Source organism: Carassius carassius, chromosome 38 (assembly GCF_963082965.1).
Source record: "Carassius carassius chromosome 38, fCarCar2.1, whole genome shotgun sequence".
Classification (NCBI taxonomy): Eukaryota; Metazoa; Chordata; class Actinopteri; order Cypriniformes; family Cyprinidae; genus Carassius; species Carassius carassius.
The window spans coordinates 12,741,207-12,768,790 of NC_081792.1; the positions used below are offsets into that span (position 1 = coordinate 12,741,207).

General features: G+C 36.7%; 2 protein-coding genes across 7 annotated transcripts; one reads left to right on the forward strand and one right to left on the reverse strand.

Moving 5' to 3' along the window:
• The first annotated feature begins 351 nt into the window (after positions 1-351).
• On the forward strand, positions 352-12,646 carry LOC132119359 (ELAV-like protein 1-B). 6 transcript variants are annotated; one of them, XM_059529232.1, is made up of 7 exons: positions 356-411; positions 2,599-2,661; positions 2,805-2,985; positions 9,606-9,709; positions 10,456-10,609; positions 10,697-10,922; positions 11,098-12,646. In XM_059529232.1, the coding sequence occupies exons 1-7, from the start codon at positions 376-378 to the stop codon at positions 11,426-11,428; spliced, it is 1,095 nt and encodes a 364-aa protein (XP_059385215.1). In that variant the 5' UTR covers positions 356-375; the 3' UTR covers positions 11,429-12,646. The 6 variants fall into 6 exon arrangements, with proteins under 6 accessions (XP_059385218.1, XP_059385214.1, XP_059385217.1 ...); XM_059529233.1 differs by having other exon boundaries at positions 2,808-2,985; XM_059529235.1 differs by lacking the exon at positions 2,599-2,661 and having other exon boundaries at positions 352-411; positions 2,808-2,985.
• A 1,724-nt stretch (positions 12,647-14,370) lies between these two features.
• Positions 14,371-23,310, reverse strand: LOC132119345 (excitatory amino acid transporter 5-like). Its single transcript, XM_059529211.1, has 11 exons — positions 22,480-23,310; positions 20,773-20,852; positions 20,442-20,657; positions 19,457-19,499; positions 17,613-17,820; positions 17,425-17,524; positions 16,670-16,903; positions 16,359-16,553; positions 15,947-16,081; positions 15,626-15,722; positions 14,371-14,978 (listed from the first exon to the last, which is right to left on the reverse strand). Exons 1-11 carry the CDS (start codon positions 22,732-22,734, stop codon positions 14,814-14,816), a joined length of 1,728 nt encoding a protein of 575 aa, XP_059385194.1. The 5' UTR covers positions 22,735-23,310; the 3' UTR covers positions 14,371-14,813.
• Positions 23,311-27,584: the final 4,274 nt, after the last annotated feature.

Here is a 27,584-nt window from a genome sequence, read left to right on the forward strand (position 1 = left end):
TGTTGTTATTAATTTTGATTTATTTATTTATAACCGTTCGCGCTGTCCGTCTGCAGCCTAGCTTAATGTGGTTAGCCTAGCCTAGCGTCCATGCATACGTTTAGCAAAGCGTTTAGCATTTTAGCAATAAATCGATAAGTAAGCGTTTGTTTCATCGTAAAGAGTAGGCTTAAGTTTGTGTGTGTGTGTGTGTGTGTGTGTTAGGAATTCCTTAGCTAGTGAAAACGTGGGAAATATTGCTCTGAACCGATTGATGTAACGTTACGGCTCGTAACGAGGCATCGTTTAGTAGAGAATGTGCTTTTACTGCAAGGCCTTTTACTATTTACTCTTTTCTTTTTCAGACTAAATATTTTGAAGCTGTAAAGTGTCTACATGGCCGTCAGAAGAGGACACATTAGATATTTAAAAGTAAGTATTTATAATCCACTATAAATATTCTATTTCCAATAAATTCTATTTCCAATTCTTCAGTGAAATGGTGAGTTACTTTATAACAATTCAATATTAATATATTAATAATTTATGTTTCCCTGAACAGTCGTTGTTTTGGTTTATTGGGTTGTTTGTTCATTTATTTGATTGATAATTTGAAAGAATTGCAAGTGGTTGTACACCGGAATGATAGTAAAATAATAAATTTTGGTTATGGCCAAAACTAGTTTTGTAGGGCTGAAGTTATTGACCTAAACAGTGATGTTTAATTAGCACTTTTCTGATAGGTTTTTACAGTTTAAGCATCTGTTTTTCCGTGCAACAACGATATCAGTCAAACATTAGCAGTGAAGCTGCACTTCACCATGAACAAAAGTAAAAAGTAGAAAAATGTTCAGCAAAAATATAAAACTTTGGCTTGTTGCTTAGGAACTTTACTATTATAGGTTTCATTTATCAGTTTGGACACAACACCTGAACAGCAGACCAAGTTTGAACAGGGCAAATGTAATTATAAGAACTTAATCAGTTTACAGCTAAATGAAAACTTAAGTTTTGGTTCAAACAAAATTATAATATTTGATGATATTAGTTTCAACTTTATTGGTTATGTGTGTAGTATAACAGGGCTCCAGACTCATTCTTCCCACTGGTCGCTCTCTTGTGTCTAACTTTCTCAGTTGGTTGCTAGGGTTTGTGTATCCATTAGGTTTTACAATACCAGTGCCAAATCGATACTTTTTAAATGGTACCGGTGCCTGAACCGATACTTTAAAAAAAATGTAAAAACAAAAGAGCCACAAAAAAAAATTTAAACATTAAAGGGATACTTTACTCCAAAATGAAAATGTTGTCATTAATCACCCATATAAGCTTTGTTCATCTTCGGGACACAATTTAAGATATTTTGGATGAAAACCGGGAGGCTTGTGACTGTCCCATTGACTGTCAAGTAAAATAAACTGTCAAGGTCCAGAAAAGTATGAAAGGCGTTGTCAGAATAGTCCATCTGTCATCAGTGGTTCAATATGAATTTTATGAAGCGACGAGAATACTTTTTGTACACGAAGAAAACAAAAATCACGACTTTGTTCAACAATTCAACTCCTGTGTACAAAAAGTATTCAGATTGAACCACTGATGGCAGGTGGACTATTGATGAAATTTATGGAAACTAAAGTAGTTAGCAGAGTTCCTCTTTGGCTTTTTTATAAGCTGCACTTCGGGTGCTTTCACTTCGAATTCAAGATCTTGTCACATTTTACAAGAAAAGATAACTGTCTATGTTTTGCTTGCATACATTTACACACTTCACTTTCAAAGACTAAAACAAAAGATGGATTTATTGTTATTCTTAATTAAAAAGCATACCAACAATAAAACAGTAAGATAGAATGACAAACTAGCTTACAAAATGTTTATTAACAAAAATGAATAAGATAAGGCATGGCATACACCACATGCTGTATTATATACTGACTAATAAATTACAGAATGTTAAGCAAACACTGAGGAATCAAATAAAAAATAAATAAACAAAATAAAGGAGAGCCTCCATGGCGTAACGCGTAACTTTAAACCGCAAAGATAGAGTTTTTTTCAAAATGAAAACAGAGTAAAACTAAACTTGGTCGGTGATGGTGCTTGCATGTTGGTATTTTTGTGGGGGGAAAAAACATTTTGACCTTCGCTGGTTTAAGAAGCGGTCTTTTACTTTACTTTAGCTTGAAAACCATCCATCGTTTTCTCAATATTTTTGCTGTGTGCACTTTCGCACTCATGCTGATGCGGTGAGTATAAACCAGGCTCTACACTCTAAGCGCTGCTCCATTCAGGTAGCATAGTTTCATTAAGCTTTGTTTTGTTCGCCGTTTGATGTTTCTCATAAAAACAGAGACTGACTGGATGCCCCATTAACGAAATCGCCTGTGCATTAATTTTACATATAATTATATTAAAATTTTGCTGTTGCACCAGTGCAACCTCTTAAAGAAATTAGCTGAACCAGCAGGAAAAATGGTCGTAAAATGCAACTATTTGTTCGCAGTCTGGAGCCCTGTATAAATATAAAGGCCAGGAATTAAAGTTAGCAAATAGCTATATATTGCATGGTGTTATTTAGGTCTATATTTATATCATGTTGCAACTGATTTGTTGCTGCAGGTTTGTGAGGTTCAGAACCAGGGTAATGACAGAGACTCACACAAGGGTGCCAGCTCAGTAAAGGTAAAATTGGCCATTATTTTTATGTGTAGACTAATGTCAGATATTGTTGGTCATTCTACTTGCATTTCTTTTTTTTTTTTTTAGGTTTTAGTCTGCCAGTGTAAATTTGATGGTTTGGTCACAATGCATTACTTTTTCTGAAGCAGGAAGTATACGACATGCCGAATGGTTACGAGGACCACATGGGCGATGAGCCGAGCGATGCGAAAACCAACCTGATTATCAACTACCTGCCCCAGAACATGAGTCAGGAGGAGCTTCGGAGTCTCTTCAGCAGCATTGGCGAGGTGGAGTCGGCCAAACTCATAAGAGACAAGATGGCAGGTACGTCTCAACACTATGTGATAGTGTTACATGAAGAGAAAGGTCGTGTGTTTTCTTAAGTTCTTGTTTATATTTCCAGCATTTATTTTATTGGTGAGGAATATTTTATTTTCACAATTATAAGTTCTATTGGGATTGCGCTTTATTTTTTCAGTATTTTGAAGTTTTATTTTATATATATATATATGTATGCAATGCAAATCTTTGATCTTCTTTTGACCAGTTTATTGAAGCTTGGGTCAGGATTGTGGCAGGTTTTCACTGTCCACTGTGGTATGTTTTATGCTCCAGTAAACATTTTGGTCACAAATTTTCTTTCTTTTTTTTCACCTCTATATAAAAAGGTGTAAAGATGGTACTGGTCCGATTTTAATAATGAGCTTTTGATTAGACTTGGAGTCCTCCCACAATGTGCTGAGTTTTGATTTGACTTTGAAGTCAAGCACATTTGTTTTTCTGTAAATGTTTTCTTGATGTGGATCAGAGTATGTGAACAGAGTGGAGCGGCAACAGTTTCCCCTCCACACTCCCAAGCGTTCAATAATCACTCCGTTCGAGCTCTGCTCAGAGTTCACCATTTTCCACGCCTCGCTCAACTGATCAGAAACACCCCTCCGCTCCATGACGAATTTTGCGGCTAAAGTATTTTAGTACGTTTTGAAATATAAAGTTCTGTTCAGAAATTATATAAACAAAAAATAAATACACAATACTAGAACAATAGTTTTAAATAGGGATGCACCGAAATGAAATTTCTTGGCCAAAACCGAAAACCGAAAAAGACAAAACCAAGGCCGAAAACCGAAACCGAAACACCGAAAGAAATTATGCCAATTATTAGTACCATTGCATTTATTGCTATGACCGTGTACTAACTTTACTAAAATTAAGACATTGCAATTGCATAAATATTAAAGTTTCAAAGATAATTACAATTACATAAATTATTAAACCTAACATATACATAAAAAAAACATAAAAATACATAATTACAAATTATGCAAATATTTATTAAGCACATTGCAACAATGCACAGTATTAAAATAAAATTCAAACTAAAAATGTATCCCACTCATGTGTATATTAAATAATAATGTACAGGCCTACTGGCCTGCAGAAAGGTTTTAAAATGAACGGTTATCTCATAAAAACAAAGTGCATTTGAATTTTTTCTCTGTAGGACTAGAAAGTGCATTACTTCTCCAGTAGGCAAGAGGCTTATCACTTCTGGGGATGGGGACTTCAGACAGATACCCATCTATCTGATGAGCAGTTGAGCTTGTCATCTGCCTGACATTTAAGAAATATTTGAGAGAGTGTATTTAAATAGGGCCAGGGCATAAATAAACATTTTTATCAAATTAAAGCAGAAATCTAGCAGAAAATGGCTACAATCTGATAGTATGTGTGTGTGTATATATATATATATATATATATATATATATATATATATATATATATATATATATATATATATATAATGTCACATATATAGTAGCCTAAGAACAAAATAGCCAACGTATTATTATTATTTGAGGCCCTTTCTTGCAGAATTCCACTGAACACATCAGACAACGAGGGTGCATGCCCCTCATCTGGTGCAGACACGAGTCTTTTTTTCTCTCAGTCTCCTGCGCTTGCGTCATCACAACATTTCGGCCGTATTGTTTCGGTGATAAAAGTCTATCGGCCGAAAACCGAAAATGCCATTTTCTGCCGAAAATTTTCGGTAGCCGAATTTTCGGTGCATCCCTAGTTTTAAAGTGGTTAATTGGAACACTACAATAAGCTGAATTATATGTATTAAATGACTCTTTAACTTGCTTGTCTGTGCAGCGTCTCTCTACTATGTCGAAGCTGAGGGTTTTACTTTATAAACCGAAATAACATCCTGTAACTTTTCAGTTTTTAAGCTCATAAATCACAGGACCACATTGACAATAATATTCTGCACTCAATGTTCCTGTGTGCATGCAATCTGTACGTTAATGTGCGAGCTTGTGTATTGTGTGCATGTGCAGCAGTGTACCTGTACTATAAATTGTTTAAAATGTAAATTCACCCAATCAGTTTTGAGTATCCACATGCTACATATAAACATGCTTAAGATATGACCTCCTGCACATCCTTGCTGTCATTATGGGTGCTTTCACACTAGCACTTTTGTTGCTCAACTGGGTTAATTTGATGTCAGAGTTTGATACGTTTGGATGATTTGAAAGCTGTCATCCGAACTCAGGTGTGAACCGTACCTGAGTCCACTTAAAAGAGATGGTTGAGCTCTGGTTCGGACCAGTAATCGAAGTGTGAAAGCACCCCATATAACCTTCACCTTCTTTCTTATTTGAGATCCACATATGTTAAGCTAGCCAATGTGTGAATTCTTTATTTAATGCAGTTATAATATGCACTGTTGGTATTAATTGTGTTCATGATGGAGCGATCTCCGAGAGAGTGAAAACCACAACTATGACTGTCAAAAAAATCCACTCCTCGCTCCAATCAATAATCACGCCGCTCACACTCCAGTTCACTCACATACTCTGGTGTGGAGTTTGCAAAAACTAATTTGACATTTTGAAAACTACGACTTTTTTTTTTTTATCCTTCAATGGTGTGGGAATCCTGTCTTGTTCTGTGCAAAGTGTATAAGCAAATGAGCTTTTTTATTGTCTTTTTGTTCTTTTGGCTGTTGTTGTTTTTTCCTATTGTTTTTGAGGACAATTGTCAATTTCCAGTTGAAGTGTGGAGTACCTGGAAGAGTTCTAATAGCTGCTTTTCCACTGTCGGGACAGTGCTTTAAATGGGCAGGGCGGGGCTAATAGTATGGACCTGTATCACGCTGCATTTCCTCCGGTGGGCCAGAAGCTCTGCTGCTCTTCACTAAAGCCTTCCCTTCACACGCTTCTCAGGAACAACGTCATGCAACACCATCATTTCACCATCAAAGAGAAGTTATCCAAAAACTAATAAGAAATAAGTCACTGGAACTAGCATGAACAAAACGAACATGATAAAAGTGGCCGTTTGTTTGCATGCTTTGTTAAATATTTAAATCCAAAAGCTTCAATGTTTTACAATAATAAGTGATGCATTGATCATAATTTATCAGGATTGAAAAATTAGTTCCTTAGAAATAAAGCAATATGAACATAGCCTGCTCATTCAGTCGAGTCTGTTTCTGTTTATATGTAGTCACCGTATATACAGCACATGTAGAAAGAATAATAACTTTCTATATTTTTATAAAAATTTTATTTAAATGTGGCTGACACTCCCTCTGAGTTAAAACAAACCAATATCCCAGAGTAATTCATTTACTTAAACAGTACACTGACTGAATACGTTCTGAATACGCCATTACGTCGAGCGCAAAAGAACCGGTGAATCGAACTGTCCGAAAGAACTACTGGTGATCCGAAAACCGATGCAACCGGTTCTTGACTCGAGAAGGAGTCTATGTTTCGTTCATTATCTGACTCGGCTCGGTGTTCATCTTCAGTTCTCTCTTCAGAGCAGTTCAGTCAGTGTACTGTTTGAGTAAATGAATTACTCCGGGATATTGGTTTGTTTGAACTCCGAAGGAGTGTCAGCCACATTAAAAAAAGTTAACAGCTTAAGTCATTTGTGGATTAATGCATACTGGAGATGCGAACCAATTCTAATTATTCAGTTCGATTTGGTGAACTGGTTCAAAAAGATCCGGTTACATCGAATGATTCGTTCGCGAACCGGATATGACAAACTGCTTTGTTTTGAACTCTCTCACATCAGACACGGAAGAGAAGACAATGCTGAATAAAGTCGTAGTTTTTGCTATTTTTGGACCAAAATGTATTTTCGATGCTTCAAAGAATTCTTACTGACCCTCTGATGTCACATGGACTACTTTGATGTTTTTCTTACCTTTGTGGACATGGACAGTATACCATATACACAGCTTTATTGGAGGGACTGAGAGCTCTGACTAAATTAAAATATCTTAAACTGTGTTCTCAAGATAATGGAGGTCTTACTGGTTTGGAACGACATGAGGGGGAGTTATTAATGACATAATTATGATTTTTGGGTGAACTATCCCTTAAAAGTACTATCTAAAAGCAAGCAAGTTGGTTAAACGAATATCAAATAAAAAAATAAAATAAAAAAAACTATGAATATAAGCTTTAAAACAGCTCTTAAGTTATTTGCAAGAACCACCACTTACCCAAGTGATAACAATGACGGACCAACGTTAACTGGGCGCCGCCTGAGGCAACTCTAAAATGGCGTACAAAAGCACATATTTTGAACAAACATATTTCAACTCTTATGGTAAATATTATATGGAGAACAGCACCTACCGGAGAGATTAACTTACACTGTCAGGCAGAAAAAATAGGCGACGTCTGACCTGAGGCAACCTATGTTGTACAAAAGCACATATTGTGAACAAACTTAATTTAAATCATATTGTGAATTGATACACATAGAACTACACTTACCAGAGCGATCACAATGAGGGAATAAACAGATGCCGCTTAAGGAAACTCGAAAATGAAACGGGAGAAATTAAAATGGCGTGGTTTATAAAAAAGTGATCGAACTGCGCATGCTCATCAGCCTTTGTGGGCAATACTAATAACCAACTTAAAGTTGTTAGTAGTTCTAACTTGAAATATAAATTTGGTGTAACAAATTGATCTAAATTTCTATTTAACTTACATTTCTGTGTTATCTCAACTTTTTTTAATGTTAAATTGTTGAATTAACTTAAATTAACAAACTGAGTTTGTAATACAAACTGTAAGTTGGATTTTTTTTTTACAGTGTAGTGATCAACTGTAAAAATAACAAATTTGACCTCTTCCCAAAAGGGAAAACCACAAACAATCAAGAATGCATGATTATATGATGTCATGGCTTTGCAATCAAAAAATGTCGTTATAATGGAAGTCAATGGGGCAAAAACAGCCACCAACAGTAAATGAGGGAGAAAAAAATAAAATCTAATGCTGCACAAAAACTAGCAATGCATCACAGCCAATCTTGTTACTAATCTTTGACATGCCCAAGACTGTGATTAAAAGGTAAAAAAAAAAATCCAGTCCAAAATCACTTTTTCAAATTGAAAATATGTAATTTTGTGGTGTTTTTTTTTCCAAATCAGTGACATCATTTATGAACTTTAATTTTTACTTTGTAAAACATTTTTTAAATTTGGTAGTTTTGATCAGGACTGAGGTTGATTTAATAGATTTATGCAAAGAAATTGAAAAAAAAAAATTATCTGATACATTTTTACAGCAGTTTAATTTAGTGGATGTTTTCATCCACAAACATACCGAAAGGGTAGTGAATTTGCCCACAGTGTATTGTTAAGTTTTTGAAAAATTTCAAAAATAAGGGTTAACGTTGTGATTCTTTTTTACACCGTACAGTAATACAATCTTTCATCAATTATTCAGTGCTTTTTACTTTTGCATTAACTTGTAGATTGATATTAAGTTTAAAACATTTAAACTACTTTTCTTATGTTATCACAAACATTCTAAATGGAAACTTTATTACAAGCAATCCTGCAGTTCATAAAGAACATTGAGAAATTTTTAAAATTAAATCCTTAAATTTAAAAGTGCTCTTTTCCTTTAAACCTAGCTAAAAAGCCATAGCCTTTGTGTTGACTTTGAAAGAGTAGAATTGAATTATATGCATTTATGGTGTAATAACTACATTTGTGTCAATGCATTTTCATATTTACTTTGGTTTAAACACTGGCATTAATAAAAAATGCAGTGTATAAACTTAAGTGACGGTGTGACACTGCCTCGATAGTGTGTGTCAAGTGTGCACTGTGGAGCTCACTTATAGTGCAACTTTTCAAATTACTTTCAGTTATTTAATGAAGAAATATAAATTGTACTTCACCTAAAGCATTATAATTATTTCACCCATGCCGGACAGAGACTGAGAAGGAGCCGCTGCATGTTGAGCCAAACCTCTCAAGGCAGATGCATCATCAGCTTGAGATCGGCTTTTTTAGAGACCGCCGATCAATCATCCCAAAGCGATTATCAGCCGGTTGTGCTCGGTAGCCGATCAATCAGAGTACCCCTAACACTAGCACACCCGCTTTTGACCCGACAGTGGAAATGCGGCTTATGATGTCAGTCTGGTGCCATCTTCATGCATCTGCCATTAGCTTTATTTGACTAGATTTTTTTTTTCTCTCTGCCCACAGCATCTCACTATCTGTGGAATTTAATATACATTGAAATATGATGTATAATTGATGTTCTAGTGTACATTATTTTATTTACGTAAACATTTATAAATGCCTACTAAGGTTTTTTTTTTTTTAAGGAGGTGAAGGAAGGTATGTGTTGTTGTTTTTTTTTGTTTTTTTTTAGAAAATATTCTATGAAGACTCTTTGGTGTTTGGTTTTTATTTCTGTATCCTAACCATTTTCTTGCCCGATGTCAAAACTTTGTTTTTGATGAACGTGTAACTGTTTTTATTTTACAATTGTCATTCACTAGAATAGCTTGCAATGTTTCTTTTGTGCAGAAAGAATAGTCTGCAGGATGTGGACGAACGTTTGTTATTTTATTTTGTTTTTTTTCCCTTTTGTTTTCTCTAGGCCACAGTTTAGGGTACGGATTTGTTAACTATGTTAACCCTAATGATGCAGAAAGGGCAATCAATACACTCAATGGCCTGAGACTACAGTCTAAAACTATCAAGGTAACGTGCAACGAGGTGTTTTTGTATCCATGTGTTAAATTGTAGATGCCATGTTGGTACACTAGACTCAAAGCAGTTAGGACCGTGTTCCAGTCCTGCCTGCTTTCTGTAAGGAATGAACAACTTCATGAGTTTCAACAATTGTTCCTTTATTTTTCCTTTTCTTTGCATTCAGTTTAGTTTTCTTTTTCCTGACATTTGTTGTCTCAAGACTTTTGCTCTTCTAATCTGTTTGTTTGGCTGTCTTTGACTTAGCATGGTTTAATTTCGGTACAGAATTATACTGAAGTCAGTGATATTTTTATTTTGAAATCTGCCATTTTCATTTCTCTTGTGTGGTTGTTGTAGTCATTTGCTTGAGTATGACATTGTGCCGAACAAAAGCCCTGTGCTGAAGTCCCAGACACTTATTTTTATTTTATTTATTATCGTTTTTGTTTTTTACTTTTGAGCATTGTAGTTTAATTCAAATTGAAAGTTTTGTTTTTCTTTTTAGACACCGATGATAAAAGCTAATTCATACCCTATATGAAGTGCACAATAGTAGTCACATAGTAGTCATTTTATTTTTCTGAGTTTTTTAATTTATATTTCATATGTGAAATTCAGATCTGAGGTTATGCTTTGGACACAATGGAACTACATAGTTTCATCAGTAATGGGGCAAACAGGATGACTTACATTTTTCTTTTATGATGGATTAATAAAGTAGTTTCTAATGCTGTTATTTTCTTTCATTAAATTAGGTCTCGTATGCCCGGCCAAGCTCTGACAGCATCAAAGATGCCAATCTGTACATCAGCGGTTTACCCAAGACCATGACACAGAAGGATGTAGAGGACATGTTTACCCAGTATGGGCATATCATAAACTCGCGCATACTGGTTGATCAGGCCTCTGGTAATAATTCTGTCCTGCACTCTGCAATTTTCCATTTTGAATGTATTCTGGGTCTCAACTCATTTTGGGGGCTTTCTTACTTTTCAGGTCTGTCGCGTGGAGTTGCATTCATTCGTTTTGATAAGAGGTCTGAAGCAGAGGAAGCCATCAAAGATCTTAATGGTTCCAAACCAGCTGGTGCCTCTGAACCAATCACAGTGAAGTTTGCTGCCAATCCAAACCAGACCAAGAATTCCCAGCTGCTCTCTCAGCTGTACCACACTCAATCCCGTCGGTTCGGTGGACCTGTTCATCACCAGGCACAGCGCTTCAGGTGAGACAGCCAAACACGCTTCCTGTACTTTTAAAGGGATAGTTCACCCAAGAATGAAAATTGTCATTAATGACATGGACAGTATACCATACATAAATTTTCAATGGAGGGTCAGAAAGCTCTCGGACTAAAGCTTTGCATATAAATAAAGGTGATTCATCTCTTGCTCTGGCAGGTTTTCACCCATGAGTGTTGACCACATGAGCGGCGGCACAGCCTCTGGTATGAATGCGTCAAGCAGCTCTTCCTCTGGATGGTGTATCTTCATCTACAATTTGGGTCAGGATGTAGACGAAGGCATCCTTTGGCAGATGTTTGGTCCATTTGGCGCTGTCACCAATGTCAAGGTCATCCGTGACTTTAACACCAACAAATGCAAAGGGTTTGGGTTTGTTTCCATGACAAATTACGAGGAAGCAGCAATGGCCATCGCCAGCCTGAATGGATACCGCATGGGAGACAAAGTCCTACAAGTGTCATTCAAAACCAGCAAGTCTCAAAAGTAAAGGGAGTGGTTGTTTTTTTTGTCATAAGAGAACCCGAAAGAAGGTTTGTCTGAAGATTTCATTGTTGACTGTCTACATAAACATACTCATACATTGTGTTGGGGTGAAATAAGTGCTAGTGTTTTACTCTGGGGGTTGAGAAAAAACCCTGGACAATTTAAAAGATTAAGCTATATATCTATATATATCTAGTGTGTTTTTTTTTTGATAAATTATGATGCCTTAAAGATATCATGGCATTGTTGCTCTTTCCTTCTAATCCCTCTTCCCTTAATCCCTCTGGACTTCTTGGTCCTGTTTTCTTCATTATATTATATTGTGAAAGCTTTTAGCTTTATTGTCAGTACAACCTACACGTCCCAGACTCTTCTAGACATTTGTAAATAGTGACCAGTCCCATTCTTCAGTGCTCTTGCTCACCCATCTGTAAGGTAAAAGAACGTTGGAAGGACCAAAGAACTTGGTGTAAAGCAAATGCCTTTTAAGTGTTTTAGTTTTCCTGTTTGGTAGTTCAATCTAAAACCGCAAGTATTGTCATCTAGGATTTCTTTTTTTTTTTTTTTTCCACTGCAGTTTGCATTGCTTTTAAAATCAAGTTATTTTGTTTGATATTAAAGTTTTTTTTTTTGGCATTTAACAGCATGTTTCTTTTTGTTTTGTCTGTCTTGTTTTATTTGGAAGGTGGTTGAAAGGAGCATTTTAAAATTTTAGTTTTTTCATTCTCTTTTTAAGCTGCATTGAATTCACTCCCTAAATTGTGTTTAAGGTCTAGGACAAATTCTGGATACATTTGAGGCTGATAGGAGCAGAGTTGTAGGCACATGGCTGAAAGTTTAAGTCTAGAATTACACATTTCCTTGCGGAATTTACATTAATAGTGCATTTTAATGTAGTGTTTTAGTCTGTACTTAGTCAATCCTAAATGCAGCTTCGTACGTTTTAATGTGAAATTAGAAATCTCTATTTGAGACCTTGTCATGTAGAGCCACACAAAGGTGAAGAATTGTGTTTTATTGTTCTCAAGATATCACATGGTACTAGTAAACATCCAGTTTGCAGATCAGCACTATACTTTGTGTGCATGTTCATTTGTCGGTAAGTATGACATCAGTAATTGTTCACGTCATGCTTTGGGTCTTTACTGGTAGTGTGACCTAAAGTCTTGTAGCAAGATGTTCCATGTCTTTCATTCAAATAAATGCCATTTTGTTGTAAAAATGTACTGTTACGTTCATGCATTACTTTTCATTCTAGAGTTAACAGTTAAAAAAGAACTTCCAGTTAGCTTAATGGTTAAGTGTTTATAATGGGCCAATTTTTCTTTTTTCTTTCTTTTGTTGATTATCTTCGCCAAACCTTCTACTTAACTACATTATCTGATTTATATTGTTTTGAGTTCTGTCATGTTTAAGTATAGATGAGCAGATTTGGAAAAAACGATTTGATTCGACTTGTGGAGTATAAGAATTTCTTTTTAGGAGTCCTGTGAAATTATGATTACAGTATAACTTTGCAAAAGCTGTTGGGTAAAAAAAGTTAAAGTTACACTAGCATTCATGCAGTCATGGGGTTAAACTGGTTCATTTACAGTCTGTCAGACCTACTGTATGCAGACAAATTATCAAAGTTTTACCAAAGAAAACGTTTGGAAGCTATAGTATCAAAGTTATTCCAAATTCAGAGCCCCTTGCTGCTCCAGTTTGACTGCAGCAATCATTATTACCACTGCATACTTCGTGTTTACTGTTCAGTTGTTAGCTGTCTATTTATGTGAAGTATTTTATTGTCTTGCTTTAAAATTATAATTGTATTAATATCCCCCGTTTTTTGCATGTGCAAATACAGGGTTTCTGTGGGTCGCCACAATCCTAATTCGCCCTTTCACAAATTAAGTCTCAAAGCGAAAGGTATTAAATTCATGAAGTTATAGCATTAAATGTTTTTGCTTTGCATCAATATTCTTTTGTCTTGTTTTTCAGTGCAAATATCTAAACATCCTGGAATCAACTTATATTTATGTGAAATTCAAATTAAGTATATTAAGTCTCTTTTTTTTCTAGTTTATACTAAAGAAATGTCAACTGGGAAAGAAAAGTAGTTTTTCTTTGGAATTAAGTACATTTAGGTTGAGCCTATTGGCAGATATTGGTTCTTGTTTTAATCAAACTCACTTAATTTTGATCAGTTTCTCAAAAAAAAAAATCATTTTGCTTGTTAGTATATCATGATTTAAGAGTCTTTAGACATTTACACTGGAAAACGACAGAAATACTAAGGATGCTCATCGCTTTTTGCAGCGTGATCAGAAGGTACAATAAAAGTTATTTCCATGGAGCTCTGTTGGAATGTGTATTTTCAAGATTTAAAGTGTTGCTAATGTGCCTTCTCTGCTCCTTAGACATTTACACTTACAGAACGTATTGATGTATTTTCCCTTGAATTGTCTTTACTTGGACTTAAAAAGGTATCGAAATGTACCCTTAAAAACTTCAGAAACCCTGAAATACTCCGTAAAAATTTGTTACGAATACGATTAGGATTAAGGCTGTAATAATTGGGTCAGCTGTGCTTTGGAACATGGTCATACGTCTGTTTTGTCCCAGCTGAATAAGTTTAAGTGGTCATAACCTCTGAATGGCTAATTTGTCATTAATGTTCTTTGGACTGATCATCCTGAGCTTTTAAACCTGATGCAAGCAGCTCTGTCTAATTAGACGTAAGCTCTGCTTGTTTTCTCCGAAACTAAATCCGATGTCACCGCTCGAACCATCTGTCCACATGTGCGTTCCGTTTCTCATAACATCACTGCGCAAATATAACATCCATTTTTCTATCTCAGTATATATATTTTTTTTATTATCATTACAAACGTTTTTCAAATTCATTACACAAAAATACACAATAATGCTGTTGTAAAAAAATTAAATACACGTGTTGCACGTGATCCTGGATAATTGGCTTTTGACTGTGCATTTTGAAATGTCACTCAGTTTCCTTCCCAATCACCTTCAAGATGTTGAATGATGTCATCGCAGTTCTGGATCGTGTTTTGACTGTAACATCAGCCTGAACCTGAAGGACAAAATTGCCGAATGCATGCCAGCATGCAATAACTTTTGTACCTTCAGCAAAAGAGGCCATAAAAGCGGAGGAATAAAAATATATATAAAAAAAGTTGGGGGGCTGTTCTTGTGAATAGAAGCATTTCCTTTGAATAGGGAAAGGAACACTGCCTAAATGTATTCAGCTGTACAAAACAGCCAAAATTAGTCTGTTTTAAAAAGCAGAGCTGGAAGAACCAGAGAATGTGTTCTTTCTGTACTTCTCTGTGGCACAGTGGTAGAAAGGAGGTTTTTGGATATGTATAAGGCATCCGTCTGGTGACTCAGACCTGACATATATTGTAGTAGACAGTGGGTCGTTCAAAAACTGTGTCCCCGACCACCTCCAATATACAGTCTTTGCCACCCAGCAGTGGTACTTCAGTTAAAGGCACATTCTCCATGTTTTGAGCAGTCTGGCTGTCCTGTGCAGCTCCATTTGCTTTCGCCTGAAAACAAGGTGGTCACATCATCAATAAGCTTGTGGTATTTTGAGATTAACTCAAGTTTAAGCATGATGCTACAAAAGCCTTCCACCACAAAGGTTTGTAAATGGGTCAATGTCATGTCTGACTGTCCACACCAAAGATGAGAAAATATAAAAAAAAAAAAGAACTCTTTGCATTCATGTTGGATTCAGGTGAGTTTAATCTTAATCATTATTTTAAAAAAAGAAACAAATATTTTAAATATATTTTCAAGGTTAAGGGTAAATTTTATATAAACATTGAGAATAATTCATAAATACCATTAAGGCTTTCAGGACATTTGCATGTAAAACCTTAAAATTCCTTGCCTTGTCATAAAGTTTATAAATACTAATTTAGAAATTAAAATCATGCATCATTACAAGCATGCTTAGCAAGTCATCACGTTTATACATCTTAGACACTTTTTATCTGAAAGCAACTTACAATGCCTTCAAGGTATACATTTTAGCACCATGCTCTACTTTTTTGTTCTACAGAAAGGTTATATGCATACATTTTAGTTTGAATGTATTTTTAAATAAATTCACAGATGCAGATGAGAAAAAAAAAGTGTCATGTCACTGACCCAAAGAAAAAAAGAAAACAGGAAACAAATGTTAGCTTACAGCTTTGTCAGGTGGGAAGTCTTTTCGACACAAGTGGCCGATGATTCCAGCTGCCAGAGCGTCTCCTAGCACGTTGATCATTGTTCGAAAGCGATCTCTTTAAACCAGAAAGGGTAGAAGACTTTATTTTTGATTTGATTATTATTATTTCCCTCATGCATTGTTTTAAAATTTACTCTTAATATTTATTTTTATATTATTTACTATTTATATTTAATTTAGTTGATACATTGATTACAGCTATCATGAACTGTATTAATTTATTTTATTTTTATTTATTTTTTGTTTCAGGCAGATAAAATGGCAGTTATGGCAACTTACAAGATCCAATCAATGGCCACAATCAGCGTGATGTCATCCGCTGGCAATCCAACAGATGACAGCACTATCACCATGGTTACAAGGCCTGCCTGAGGGATTCCAGCGGCTCCTATGCTGGCAGCGGTTGCTGTTATACTGGAGGAAATCAGAATAGTATGATTATTATGATTTTACTTCACTTTAATAGAAAAGAAAAGGCTATATTTTTTTGCATGCCCTTTACTAACTTTGTTCCGTGTAATAATTTATTAGAACTGTTAAACAGAGACAGTAAACTAATGAAGACAGAGAACAGGAGCCCTTTGCTCTCAGGTGTTGGATTTCTGAGCACTGTCAAAATAAAAGTCCCGATATATCGGTCGACCACTAAACCTGACTATATTTGGTTACATCTTTGTCTTTCTGTAAGTACCTGATGGTGACCAACTGTCCAAAATCCAGTTCGTAGTCATTGACCTGGGCAATGAAAATAGCAGCGACTGCTTCATAAAGCGCCGTTCCATCCATGTTAATGGTGGCTCCCACTGGCAGCACAAACCGGGCAATCTGCCTGTCCACTCGGCAGTTCTCCAGCAAACATTTCATTGTAATGGGCAGCGTTGCAGAACTGGGAAACAGAGAGAATCTCTCACACTTACAAGGTCATGAAGTCAATACATTTCTACTTATTTTAATGGAGATGGGACAAGCCATTGACAGATTTTTTTGAGGAGTTCATCTTACCTGGATGACGTGGCGAGGGCGATGACCATGGCTTGCAGAAGCCCTCTGATATATGTGAAAGGATTTTTCCATGTCAGAATGAAATAAAAGAATGGAAGCAAGATGAGGCCGTGCACAAACAGGCCTGCCATGACCGTCAACCCATACCAGCCCAACTTCTTCCCAAGTGTGGAGGGATCACTCATGTCCAGGATTTTGCCAGCTACAAGGAAAATGATCCCAAAAGGAAAATACCTGTTGAAAAAGACAGAGAAGGAGTTATTAATGAATTATATAATTCTCAAGAACATTGCTGTTCAAATTCTTCAGTTAGACAGAATTGACATTTTTGGATAAACAATGTCTAACTATGAAACTTGCAATTCTATTGTACTTCATTAATGTGATGCATTTCAAGTAAAACAGGAAATTTGGTGAAAAATTTTTTTTCAGTCTACTGAGAACTGAACAAAAAAAAGTTACTTACAAAGTGATTTATTAATTTTATTTTATTTTGAGTCCAGAAATCGGTTTCATTTATTAGTTTATGAGAATTTTTTTATGCAATTCAAATGGATACATTTTAAATTTAGGCCTTAATATTTTTTGGAGTGTAACACATGGGGTGACATCGTTGTTACCCCACACTAGAGCAGCATGTTGTAGTGTGTGACAGCTCTTAAACGCAGGTGATCCGTAAATCCTGTGTATGACAAATTGATGCGTATTTTGATAGCCATACTTTTTAGTATGACAGTGTTCACACCAGTACATACCATACAGCTGCATTAATGATCTTCATCACACACTCATTGATGCACTGGCAAACGTTCACCAGAGGAGCTCCCCGTTCACCCATTTTACCAAGTAAGAGACCTAAATGAAAAGTCATTTTTATAGTTATGCATTTGATCATGGTTTTACTTAGTAAAGATGCTTCATTAGGTGAAGGCAGATGTTTTACCCATTGTGGCTGAGAAAATAACAATGCCGAGTACATTCATCTGCTGACTGCTGCTTGGACGGGTTTTATACTCGATGTCTGGAGGTGGTGTTAGTTCCAACTGCACCGTCCGACCCTTTGGGTTGTCTTCATCAGGCATCAAGTAGACAAAATTTGGGCGTCCTGTGTTCACCGGTGTTTTTATGATTGGAATAATGTCTGTCTTATACTGAAACAACAAAATATAAAAGTCAAATCAATTCAACTTTATTTATATGCTGCTTTAAGCAGCTTTACAGTGTTAAATGGGAAAATGTGTGGTGATAATGCAAAACTAGGTTTTACTTTTTCTTAGGAAATCATGTGGTTTTTGCTTGTATAAAATTGGTTATAACAATTTTCTAAGTATTCTATCCTGATCCTACAATACAAATCTAATAGATTTTATTGTCCACCAGGTGAAAGTCGCCAATAAGCCGCATGATTTGAGGTATCGTTAAAGGCTGCATATATTTATACATAAAATGGTTTACTCACATTCCTATGAATGGGAGAAAGTGCAATGCAATAGAGTGCAACAGTTGGGTTCCGGTAGTAAAAAAAAAAAAAAATCTCCATAGAGAGATTGATTGATTGATTGATTTTTTTTTTACAATAACTGATAAATGTTCAAGGAGCAGTGTCGGGGGTAAAGCATTACAAGTAACGCTAATTACATAATCAAATTACTTTTTTTCTAGTACTGGATTACTTTTCAATTTACAATGAAATGTCTAAGTTACTTTGTTTCCCTATTTAATCACTGACACCTTTCCTCTCCTGGTGTTGAGAGAAATTTTCTGTGAGGTGCAGAGACAGAGTCACGTCCTTCAGCCTGAGATTTATTAATTTCACTTTTGGTGTGAAAGGGCCAAAAATATAACTTTTTAGTTTATTGTAATAAAAAAACAAATAAGCAAGTCTAGACCAGGTGACAAAAAGTAATGCAAAATTAACAATTCTTTCCATAAAAAGTAACTAAGTAATACAAATACTACTTTTTTATGGAGTAACGCAATATTGTAATGCATTACTATTAAAAGTAACTTTACCCAACACAATTAAGGACAGACCTGTCATGAGCCTTGCGGTTATTAATTAATTGCATATGCTCTTGGAGAAGCCATTGTTCACAATAATCACGTTTAATAGCAGAATTAAAGCTTCATTACCCATGATGATGTACAGAAAATTCAGTCAAGAGTCAGTGTCCACACGCTATGAGAATACCTAAATATTTGTGTGTGTGAGTGTGTGTGTGTGTGTGAATATATATTATGCATATTTGGCAAAAACTTATCAACAGCTTTAAATTCTATAAATTCTTAATTTCTTCAGCTTTTTTTTCTAATTTAACTAATTCGCAATGCTTCATGGGAAAAATACAAAACCAATGCTGCTGAAAAAGTGGGCAGGCACTAATGCACTATGATGGAATAAGTCCCGCTTTCTAAATAAAGAGCCATTTGTCAATGTGACGGTAAAGTCATTGCATCATTACAACTGACGGATCCATAGAAAAAGTCAGTGTCCTGACACGCACGTTTAGGACTGGCAAGCCCATTGGCTGGACCGACCTTGCTTTTCAACACTATTTGAGAATAATAAACAATATTTAAGGGATTGTCTCCAGGTAGCTATTTTGCGCATTCAAGACCTACATGAATGAGGCAATACAGAAATTTCAAAAACGTCTTGTAAAAATCACATTTAAATAACATACTTCAAATCAGCAACACAATTTGACAGGTATTATTCATGCTGTTAGTAAAAACACTGTACATTTATAAGCTCATTTATCAGCTGATAAGTGTCTGTCTACTCACCTGCTGAAATGTGGCTTCAATGAGATTGGAGGGGATCATATTCCTGGGGATGGAAATAAAGTATAAGTGTAAAAGTGTAAAGGCCATATTTAAAGCGTATGATGCTAATTCATTTACTATGTCTTTATGAATATATCACACTACATTTATACTTTCAGATATGACATACACCCTGGAGACGAACCCTTAGGCCAGCTATTTTCATGTGTAGTAGCACAAGTCCAACAGCAGCTTGCTGTGTTTATGGGCAGAGGGGAATAGAAGGGTCCTGCTCTTCTTAATTGGCCCTTTGTGCAGATTACTTAAAATACCCTAATCACTGCTTTAATTGGATTGCACTGTATGCGATGGACTAAAATCCCTAGACATAGGGAACACTTTCTGTGAATGGCACATACAGTGTCCAAGAGACACATTTTATGTCTTTGGGGGGGATGTCTTTTGGGGGAATGATTTTGTGAACTGAATCAACTGATTCTTAAATCATGAACATGTTAAGGAAATCTAGGGCAAATTTGGTTCGGTTCCTCACACAAAACCATTGAATGACTTCAGAAGACATATATACTACCATAATACTTATGAACACCTTTTAATGCTTTTATTGTATAATATTTGAAGCCTGAATGCTCCAGTCCTCATGCTTTGTAACTTCATGAAAAACATTCTCTTTCTGTGTCACAAAAATAAATAAATAAATAAAATTCAAACTGGTGTTAAACCAAATCAGAACAGAACTGTCATGTTTGGGTGAACTGTCCTATTTATTTTCCAAGCAGTGCATGTTCCTGGATCAAGAGTACTAGTACAGAACACTGCTGAACCCACTAAACATGAACCATTAATGACCCTTAAAATCAGATGAACGTGAGTTGTCCAAGCCTTTAACACCATATCTAGCCCATATAAAATCTGCTTGGCTTATATGAATGTTAGTTCAAGAAGAATGCTGTTGCTACTTCACTATTTTTTTGGACAGTTATACCTGACCAGATCCAGCAGTGCATCTGCAGACGTTATGACTTGTCCACCCCCCATTCTACTGTTCTCCGCATGTGTCCCATAGCCAGGTTTGATGATAAGAACGAGTACAATGCCGACCACTACTGCAATGAATGTGGTCCAAAGGTAGTAAGTGACTGTCAGCACCCCCATCCTGCAGCAAGCCTTCGACTCCATAGATGACAGTCCAGACATTAAACTACAAGCAGACAGTATAAGTTGATATGAGAAGATATTCACACAATCTTTATGTAAGATAACTTATTATTATTATTTTAATCAAATATAAAGATGAGAGTGATTCAAATCTCCACCTGGAGGTGATTAGGGGAAGAATCAACATTTTAAGTATCCTCATTAGCAGCTCACCAGGGAAGGAGAAATATATTTTTGCCTGATTAGAGAAAAAAAAAACAGAGAAAGAGCTTTTCAGATTATAAGCAATTTTGCACAATTTCAACTTTTCAGTAGTGTAGAAAAAAAAAGATTTATGTTGGTAACACAGGATGAAATGTCATCCAGTTTTACTACCACGTAATATATTTTGTCATATTTTACAAAAAAAATTAAAATAAATAAAATGAATTGGACGTTGTGAATGATTATCTCATTAGGTCCACAGAGGGGGAGCTGGTTGTCATTTGTGACTGCAGTGAGCACTAGATTCTTTGACCAGATCTGAATAGTAGTGTATCAAACTGTAGTGTTTAACACTAAATCAGAAATGTTTCTTGAGCAGCAAATCAGCATTTTAGAATAATTTCTGAAGGATCGTGTGACACTGAAGCATGGAGTAACGATGCTGAAAATTTAAAACAAAGGAATAAATTACAATTTAAAAACAATTAAATGAAAAACAATTATTTTAAATTGTAATACTGTAATATTTCAAAATATTACTGTCAATGCCAATTGTCTGCTTGTCGTAAATATAAAAACCCCTCTCATTAAGTGGATTACTGTAAAATTAAAGGTTAAATTCAACTGCTATTAATTTTCAGATATAATAATCACAAGTACTCAAATGAAAATTGAAATGTTTGCATACAACAACTCAACTGCACATAAGAACTTGTCATTGTGACAGATTTATTTAAACATACATATATAATTAACAGTAAGAAGCCCTTCTATGAATTTGCTATTTGAGAGCAGCCCATCTGAGCTACTTCCCCTGACCGACTGTTGCCATTTGCTCTGCTGAGCAGGGTCAGACGTCACGCGTGGTGAGACTGACTCTCACGTCAACCTCCATTTATCTCTGCTGGACTGCTGTCTGTCTGGGATTAGATCCCTGAGCACAGATGTCCTTAAGTGCTTACTAACATTCAAACCTACATACCTCATTCCATCACAACATAGTTATAGTAAAAATTTCACATTGTACAGATATAATTCTGGGGTTTATGATCATGTGACCTGTGTGCCTTAGTGATTTATATATATAAAAATATGCAAATAAATAAAGTAATTAAAGTAATTTATTTCATTTTCATTTAGCACAACAGGAAATATTCCTTATATTGATATATATGTTTTTGCCAAATGCTCTATTAAGAGACTGTCCAAAACTGAAATCAAATTGTTGGAGCCAATAGAGAGCTCCGACACACAGCCTGACTTACTTCACTTTCCATCCACTATCTGACTGCCAAAAAATAAATCATACATAAAGATGTATACAATGTGACTATAGCTATAGTATAGTATTTTACACCAAAGTTTTATAGACAAGACAGGACACACACGTCTCCAAGTAAAGAGCTTCATCTATAAAGCATTTATTGTCTACAAATAACTAATTAACATTGGTACTACATCTGTGTTTAACTGATTAAAAGCATTACAAATTATTCTGACCATAGAAATATATAAGATGTTTAATGTGTACCTAGCCTATTAAAATTCATCACTACAACAACTGCAACTTGTGTACATTTGCAATTTCTTCCTTGTTTCCATTTTCAGTAACATTTCTATAGTAATTTATTTCTCTAAAATTCACCTTTAATAAGCCTTACCTGTGTGGAGAGGTCCAGACCTCTTAGAGTGAAGCCCAGGACACATCCTGTCATCACAGCTAGAACCGAGAGCGTCAGCAGCCCGTTTTGCCTGATGTAGTCCTTCACATACTCTCTGACGCTGACCGAGAACGTGCTTGCCATGAAGTCCTTTATTCTCTCCAGCGGGGATTTAGCCGGTCCCGCCGGAGAGAAGAAGATGCCAGGCTCGGGAGGTGCCTCTTCGGCATCTGCAGGTATCAGTAGCTCCTCCATGGCGAGACGCTATGAGTATAGCAGGAGGGCAAAGCATAACCTTTTCTAACGAGGGATTAACCATCATGCATCCATCCAGCATCTCAAGACCATGATCGGGAGGATTTAGGAGGCTTAGAGGATTAGGATGGAGTAATAAAATCTAACACTTCCCTGTTGACAGTGGCTCTGTGCCATACTTCGGGATTTTTGGCATGAAGTGATGTTAGATAACCCCCACTTTTTGTGTATTTACTACTGTAGCAAAGGGTAAAATAGTAGTGAACTGTGTTGTTCCTGAAACTAATCCATAGTGAGTAAATTATCTGTCTCTAAAGCCACAAGGAATCTCATTAAAATTAAGATTATCCCTTACGCATGGGCTCAATTAAATAATTGTTCTCTGGAGAATAGGTCGGCACAGGTGAATTTGTCATGCTTATTAAAGTTAAGTACTCTTGATACAGCCTGTCTTGTGGTTTAAGGACATTTCCCAGGTTTGAGTGTCGCCATGGCGGAGTTCTGTTTCGTGATGTGCAGCACCATCCTGCACAGATTTCTTCCAGGAGCTTCTGTCCAGTGCACTGTGTTCACAATTGCTCAAAGTAATATGGAATTGCTTCAAAATGGCCTTGATGTTGTCCTTATAACGTTTCTTTTGTCCACCAATTCATCAATTACCTTCCTTCAGCTGAGAGCACAGGATCTGTTTGGGGAGATATGTGTTGGGCATACGGATGACATGGCCCGTCCATCGAAGTTGGTTATGCATTATAGTAGTGGCGATGCTGGTCATGTTGGCCTCCTCCAAGATGCTGATGCAACGTTCCTCTCAGCTGCTCCTCAGAATTTTTTGCAAGGATCTTTGATAGTATTGTTCCATGCTCTGCTCTCAGGTGCTTGCTGTGGGTGGTCCATGACTCAGCTCCATATAGCAGTCTTCGAAGATTCTTTTCCTGATCCTGGCATAGGCTCCACTGGCACAACTCAGGCAATGGTTAACCTCAGAGTCTATGTCAGCTTTTGAGGAAAGAAGGCTGCTTAGGTAAGGGAAGTGGTCCACGTTTCCAAGAATGATGTTATCAACTTTTATGTGTGGCTGGATAGGTGGAGATTATTATAAGATCTGGGTCTTCTTGATGTTTAATTTTAAGCCCAGGGCTCTGTACGCCTTGGCAAAAGCATTCAGAATACCCTGGAGGTCTTCTGCAGAGTGCGCGGTGATGACATATCATCCACGTACTGTAACTCTATAATTGTGGTGCAGTTCACTTTACTCTTGGCCTTAAACCTGTTGTTGAAGAGTCTGCCATCAGTCCTATACAGTGCCTATAAAAAGTATTCATACCCCCTTTTTTCTCCACGTTTTTCATGTCTCAGCCTTATGTTAAACTGCTTTAAATTACTTTTTTCCACATCAATCTATATTTCATACACCATAATGACAAAGCAAAAAAAAACTAAAAAAAAGTTTTTAGACAACTTTGCAAATGTATTAAAATTCAAAAGTAAAAAATAAGTACATTGCATAAGTATTAATACCATTAACTCAGTACTTAGTTGGAGCATCTTTACAGCCTCAAGTCTTTTTGGTATGATTCAACAAGCTTTGCACATCTGCATTTGGCAATTATCTGCCATTATTATCCTCACCTCTTCACCTTTCAAGCTCTGTCAGGTTGGATGTGGTCAGACGCACATTTTCAGGTTTCTTCAGAAACGTTTGATTGGGTTTAAGCACAGGCTGTGGCTGGGCCACTCAAGATCATTCATGGAGTTGTCTTATAAGCCACTCTTGCTGTGTGCTTAGGGTCATTGTCCTGTTGGAAGGTAGACCTTCTACCCAGTCTGAGGTTCTGGATGCTCTGGACTAGGTTTTAATTAAGGCTATCTCTGTTTTTCGGTGCAAGATGTGTGTTTTCAGCCTCACTGGACATTCTAACACGGTTCCCACACTTGCATCCCAAGTAAGTAAATAATAATAATAATAATGAATGCAATAAAACTGCTGTCACATCATGTAAAATACCACATACAAAGCTTAAACTTACCAGTGAGAAACGTCCTGATAAAGTTGTGCTTGCAATGGAGTTTCTGGTTGAGTGACTGCATCAGTATTAGTGGCTTGAATAGATAAGGTAATATCCATGACATTTTTGTAACCTTATAGTATCTTTGTTTACAAGTAACCCTCCGGAGCAAAAAATGTATTATGGTAATGACTGTTTTGCTTCCAACACGCATTGTATATGGAAAGGTGGATCACAACAGACTTGGCCAGCTGTTCAAATCAGAGCAGAGTATGCTTATGGTATGGAGGCGTTTACAGACCTTAAGTCTGTATAGTCTATTTTTTAGTTTATGTATAGATAAACATTTATATATATCATATTTAAAGTCAAAATCTGTCAGTAGGTAAGTTGTGTACAGGTATAGTATTATGTGAAGCATTCGTATAGTTTGTATTTTTTAGTTTATGTATAGGTAAACATTAAATGTACAAATATATATAATATATTTATAGTCAAAATCTGTCAGTAGGTTAGTTGTGTATAGGTTTATACTGTTTTACTTCATTGTTGTATGTCTTTATTTATGTAGCACCTTGGTCCTGTGAGGCACGACATTTCGTTCCACTGTATGTCCCTACATGTAGCGGAATGACAATAAAGCTCAACTTGAACTTGAACTTGAAGCTCAGAACTGCTTTGAATGAATCGTTTTGAAATCATTAAAAAATTATTCTAATATTAAATGTATATTCTGATCTTAGATGCATTTAAACCTGTTGTAGGTGATTCCAACAAAATAATAGGACACTTTATAAGTGCCCCCCCCCCCCCCCCAACTTTATGGGGAGGTCATTTCTTAGTGGTTAGAGAGTTTGACTCCTAACCCTAAGGTTGTGGGTTTGAGTATTGGGTTGGCAACAACACGACTGAGGAACCTTGAGCAAGACACCAAACCCCCGACAGCTCCCTGGATGCCGCAGCATAAATAGCTGCTCACTGCACTGTGTGTGTTCACTTGGATGGGTTAAATGCAGAGCATGAATTCGTATAGGTCACCATACGAGGCTGTATGTCATGTCAATTTCACTTTAAAATACCATATGACCTGATGGCATCTTAAACCACTATTATAGTTGGAGGTTCCCCCACGTCTTCTCTGATGGGACTTGGGGATATGTTTGGTAATGTCAATTTAATTTGAGCTGTCACTGTTGATGAGTGTTCTTGGAAATACTCTTTCCATAGGGCATTAATGGACGCATTATCCTTCAGAAGCTCTTGACCGTGCTTTGAGGATATGGGTATAAGGCAATGATAGCCTGTCTATAGACAGCTTTGGTAGCACTGAAAAAGCCCCTGGTATCACCTTAGTCTGCCAGTCTCTGGATTTCAATAGCCCTTTCTTTCCACCAAGTGTTTTCTAGCTCCCTTAACAATCTCTGCATATCTATCTCGGCTCTGGAGTGAGCCAGCCTTTTCGTCTTGGAAGTAACATCATTTTGACAGGCACAGAGGGCTTTCCTTTTTTTAGTTTCCTTTTTCCTTCACCAGTCCAAGTGTTTTCTGGATTTGTACCCTAGTGGTTTTGCGGGTAGCAAGGATGGTAGACTTTAACTGACTACAGGGCCCTTTATTGTCATAAGTGTATTCTTGTTGGAGGCTTTCCCCAAGAGGGCCTGAAGTTGTTGCTGGGTGGCAGTGTCATCATGGCTGTCAAGGTTCAGTCTTGGTCGGATCTGCTTTTTAAAATCCTCTTCTTCCTCTTGAGTTGGATTGACATTGTGAGGTGGATGAGGTGATGATCTGTCCTGCAGACATCTGCAATGACCATGGCCCTTGTGATGTTCACATCACAACGGTCCCTGGCTTGTACAATGACATAGTCAATGAGATGCCACTGTTTTGAGCGGGAATGTCTCCAAGATGCCTTAAATTTGTTTGTTTGTTTGTTTTTTGGTGAAAAGGGGTATTAGTGATGATGAAATCATGCTTAATACAGTTGCTGAGAAGCATAACTCCACTAGTTTTGATGTTTCCGATGCCTTCCTTTCCTATAGTGCTCTTCCAGAGATGTTGATCCCTGGCATCCCTGGCATTGAAGTTTCCAAGGAGGATAACCTTATCTTGCTTGGAGATTCTCAACAGTGTCTCGTCTAAGCAGGCATATAAGGTTTCTTTTACTTCCTCTTCAGAGTCTAAAGTAGGGGCACAGGCACTCACAACTGTTGCTATCTTTTTGTTGGCAATCACCAGACGGATGGTCATGAGACACTCACTAATCCCCACAGGAAGTGTCCTCTTTCAGTTGTCCTTCATCTGCTAGCAATGTTTCAGTGAGGGTGGCTAGGTCAATCCGATATCTTCTCAGTTCTCTAGCAATAATTTCAGTTCTCCTCTCTGGTACATCACTGGTGGCACTATTCATCAGTGTGCACACATTCAAGGCTCCAAAGTTCATAGTTTTGTGTTTCTGACCACAAATGGTGATCCCCATGGATGTTGTAATCCTGTCAGGAGGTTAGTGCAGGCTATTTTTAGGGCACCTTTTCTAGTGCCTTCCCAATGTGTGGTGAGCAGAGTGGATCCTGAACAGGGCTTCTTAGTTGTGGGTGCAGCTGCTGAAGGACTCTTTCTGCCTCATTGCAGGAGCCGACGACTGAGTCTAGCACTCACCGCTTAATGTGCCAGTTTATGACTAGGGGCTTCCAGATCTCACAATCCTGCCCCCATCTCCACTCTCTTGTCGCCATAGGACTTTAACCAGGATGTTAAAGTGGTTTCCAAGGAGGACACCTGTGCGTGATTTTGTTTAAATTGTAGAGTCTGGTGTACAGACAGTCACAACAAGGTTCTTGACAG

What these genes read in the sequence shown, in the direction of transcription:
- LOC132119345 (XM_059529211.1), bottom strand. Translation starts at nt 22,734, where the DNA reads ATGGAGGAGCTACTGATACCTGCAGATGCCGAAGAGGCACCTCCCGAG. An exon ending in ATCATTAATGCAGCTGTATG is followed by an intron (nt 16,904 to 17,424) that starts GTATGTACTGGT and finishes CTTTTTCAACAG; the next exon opens with GTATTTTCCTTTTGGGATCA. An exon ending in GTGGCCATTGATTGGATCTT is followed by an intron (nt 15,723 to 15,946) that starts GTAAGTTGCCAT and finishes TCTGGTTTAAAG; the next exon opens with AGATCGCTTTCGAACAATGA.
- LOC132119359 (XM_059529231.1), top strand. Translation starts at nt 376, where the DNA reads ATGGCCGTCAGAAGAGGACACATTAGATATTTAAAA. An exon ending in GACACATTAGATATTTAAAA is followed by an intron (nt 412 to 2,807) that starts GTAAGTATTTAT and finishes TTTCTGAAGCAG; the next exon opens with GAAGTATACGACATGCCGAA. An exon ending in CATAAGAGACAAGATGGCAG is followed by an intron (nt 2,986 to 9,605) that starts GTACGTCTCAAC and finishes TGTTTTCTCTAG; the next exon opens with GCCACAGTTTAGGGTACGGA.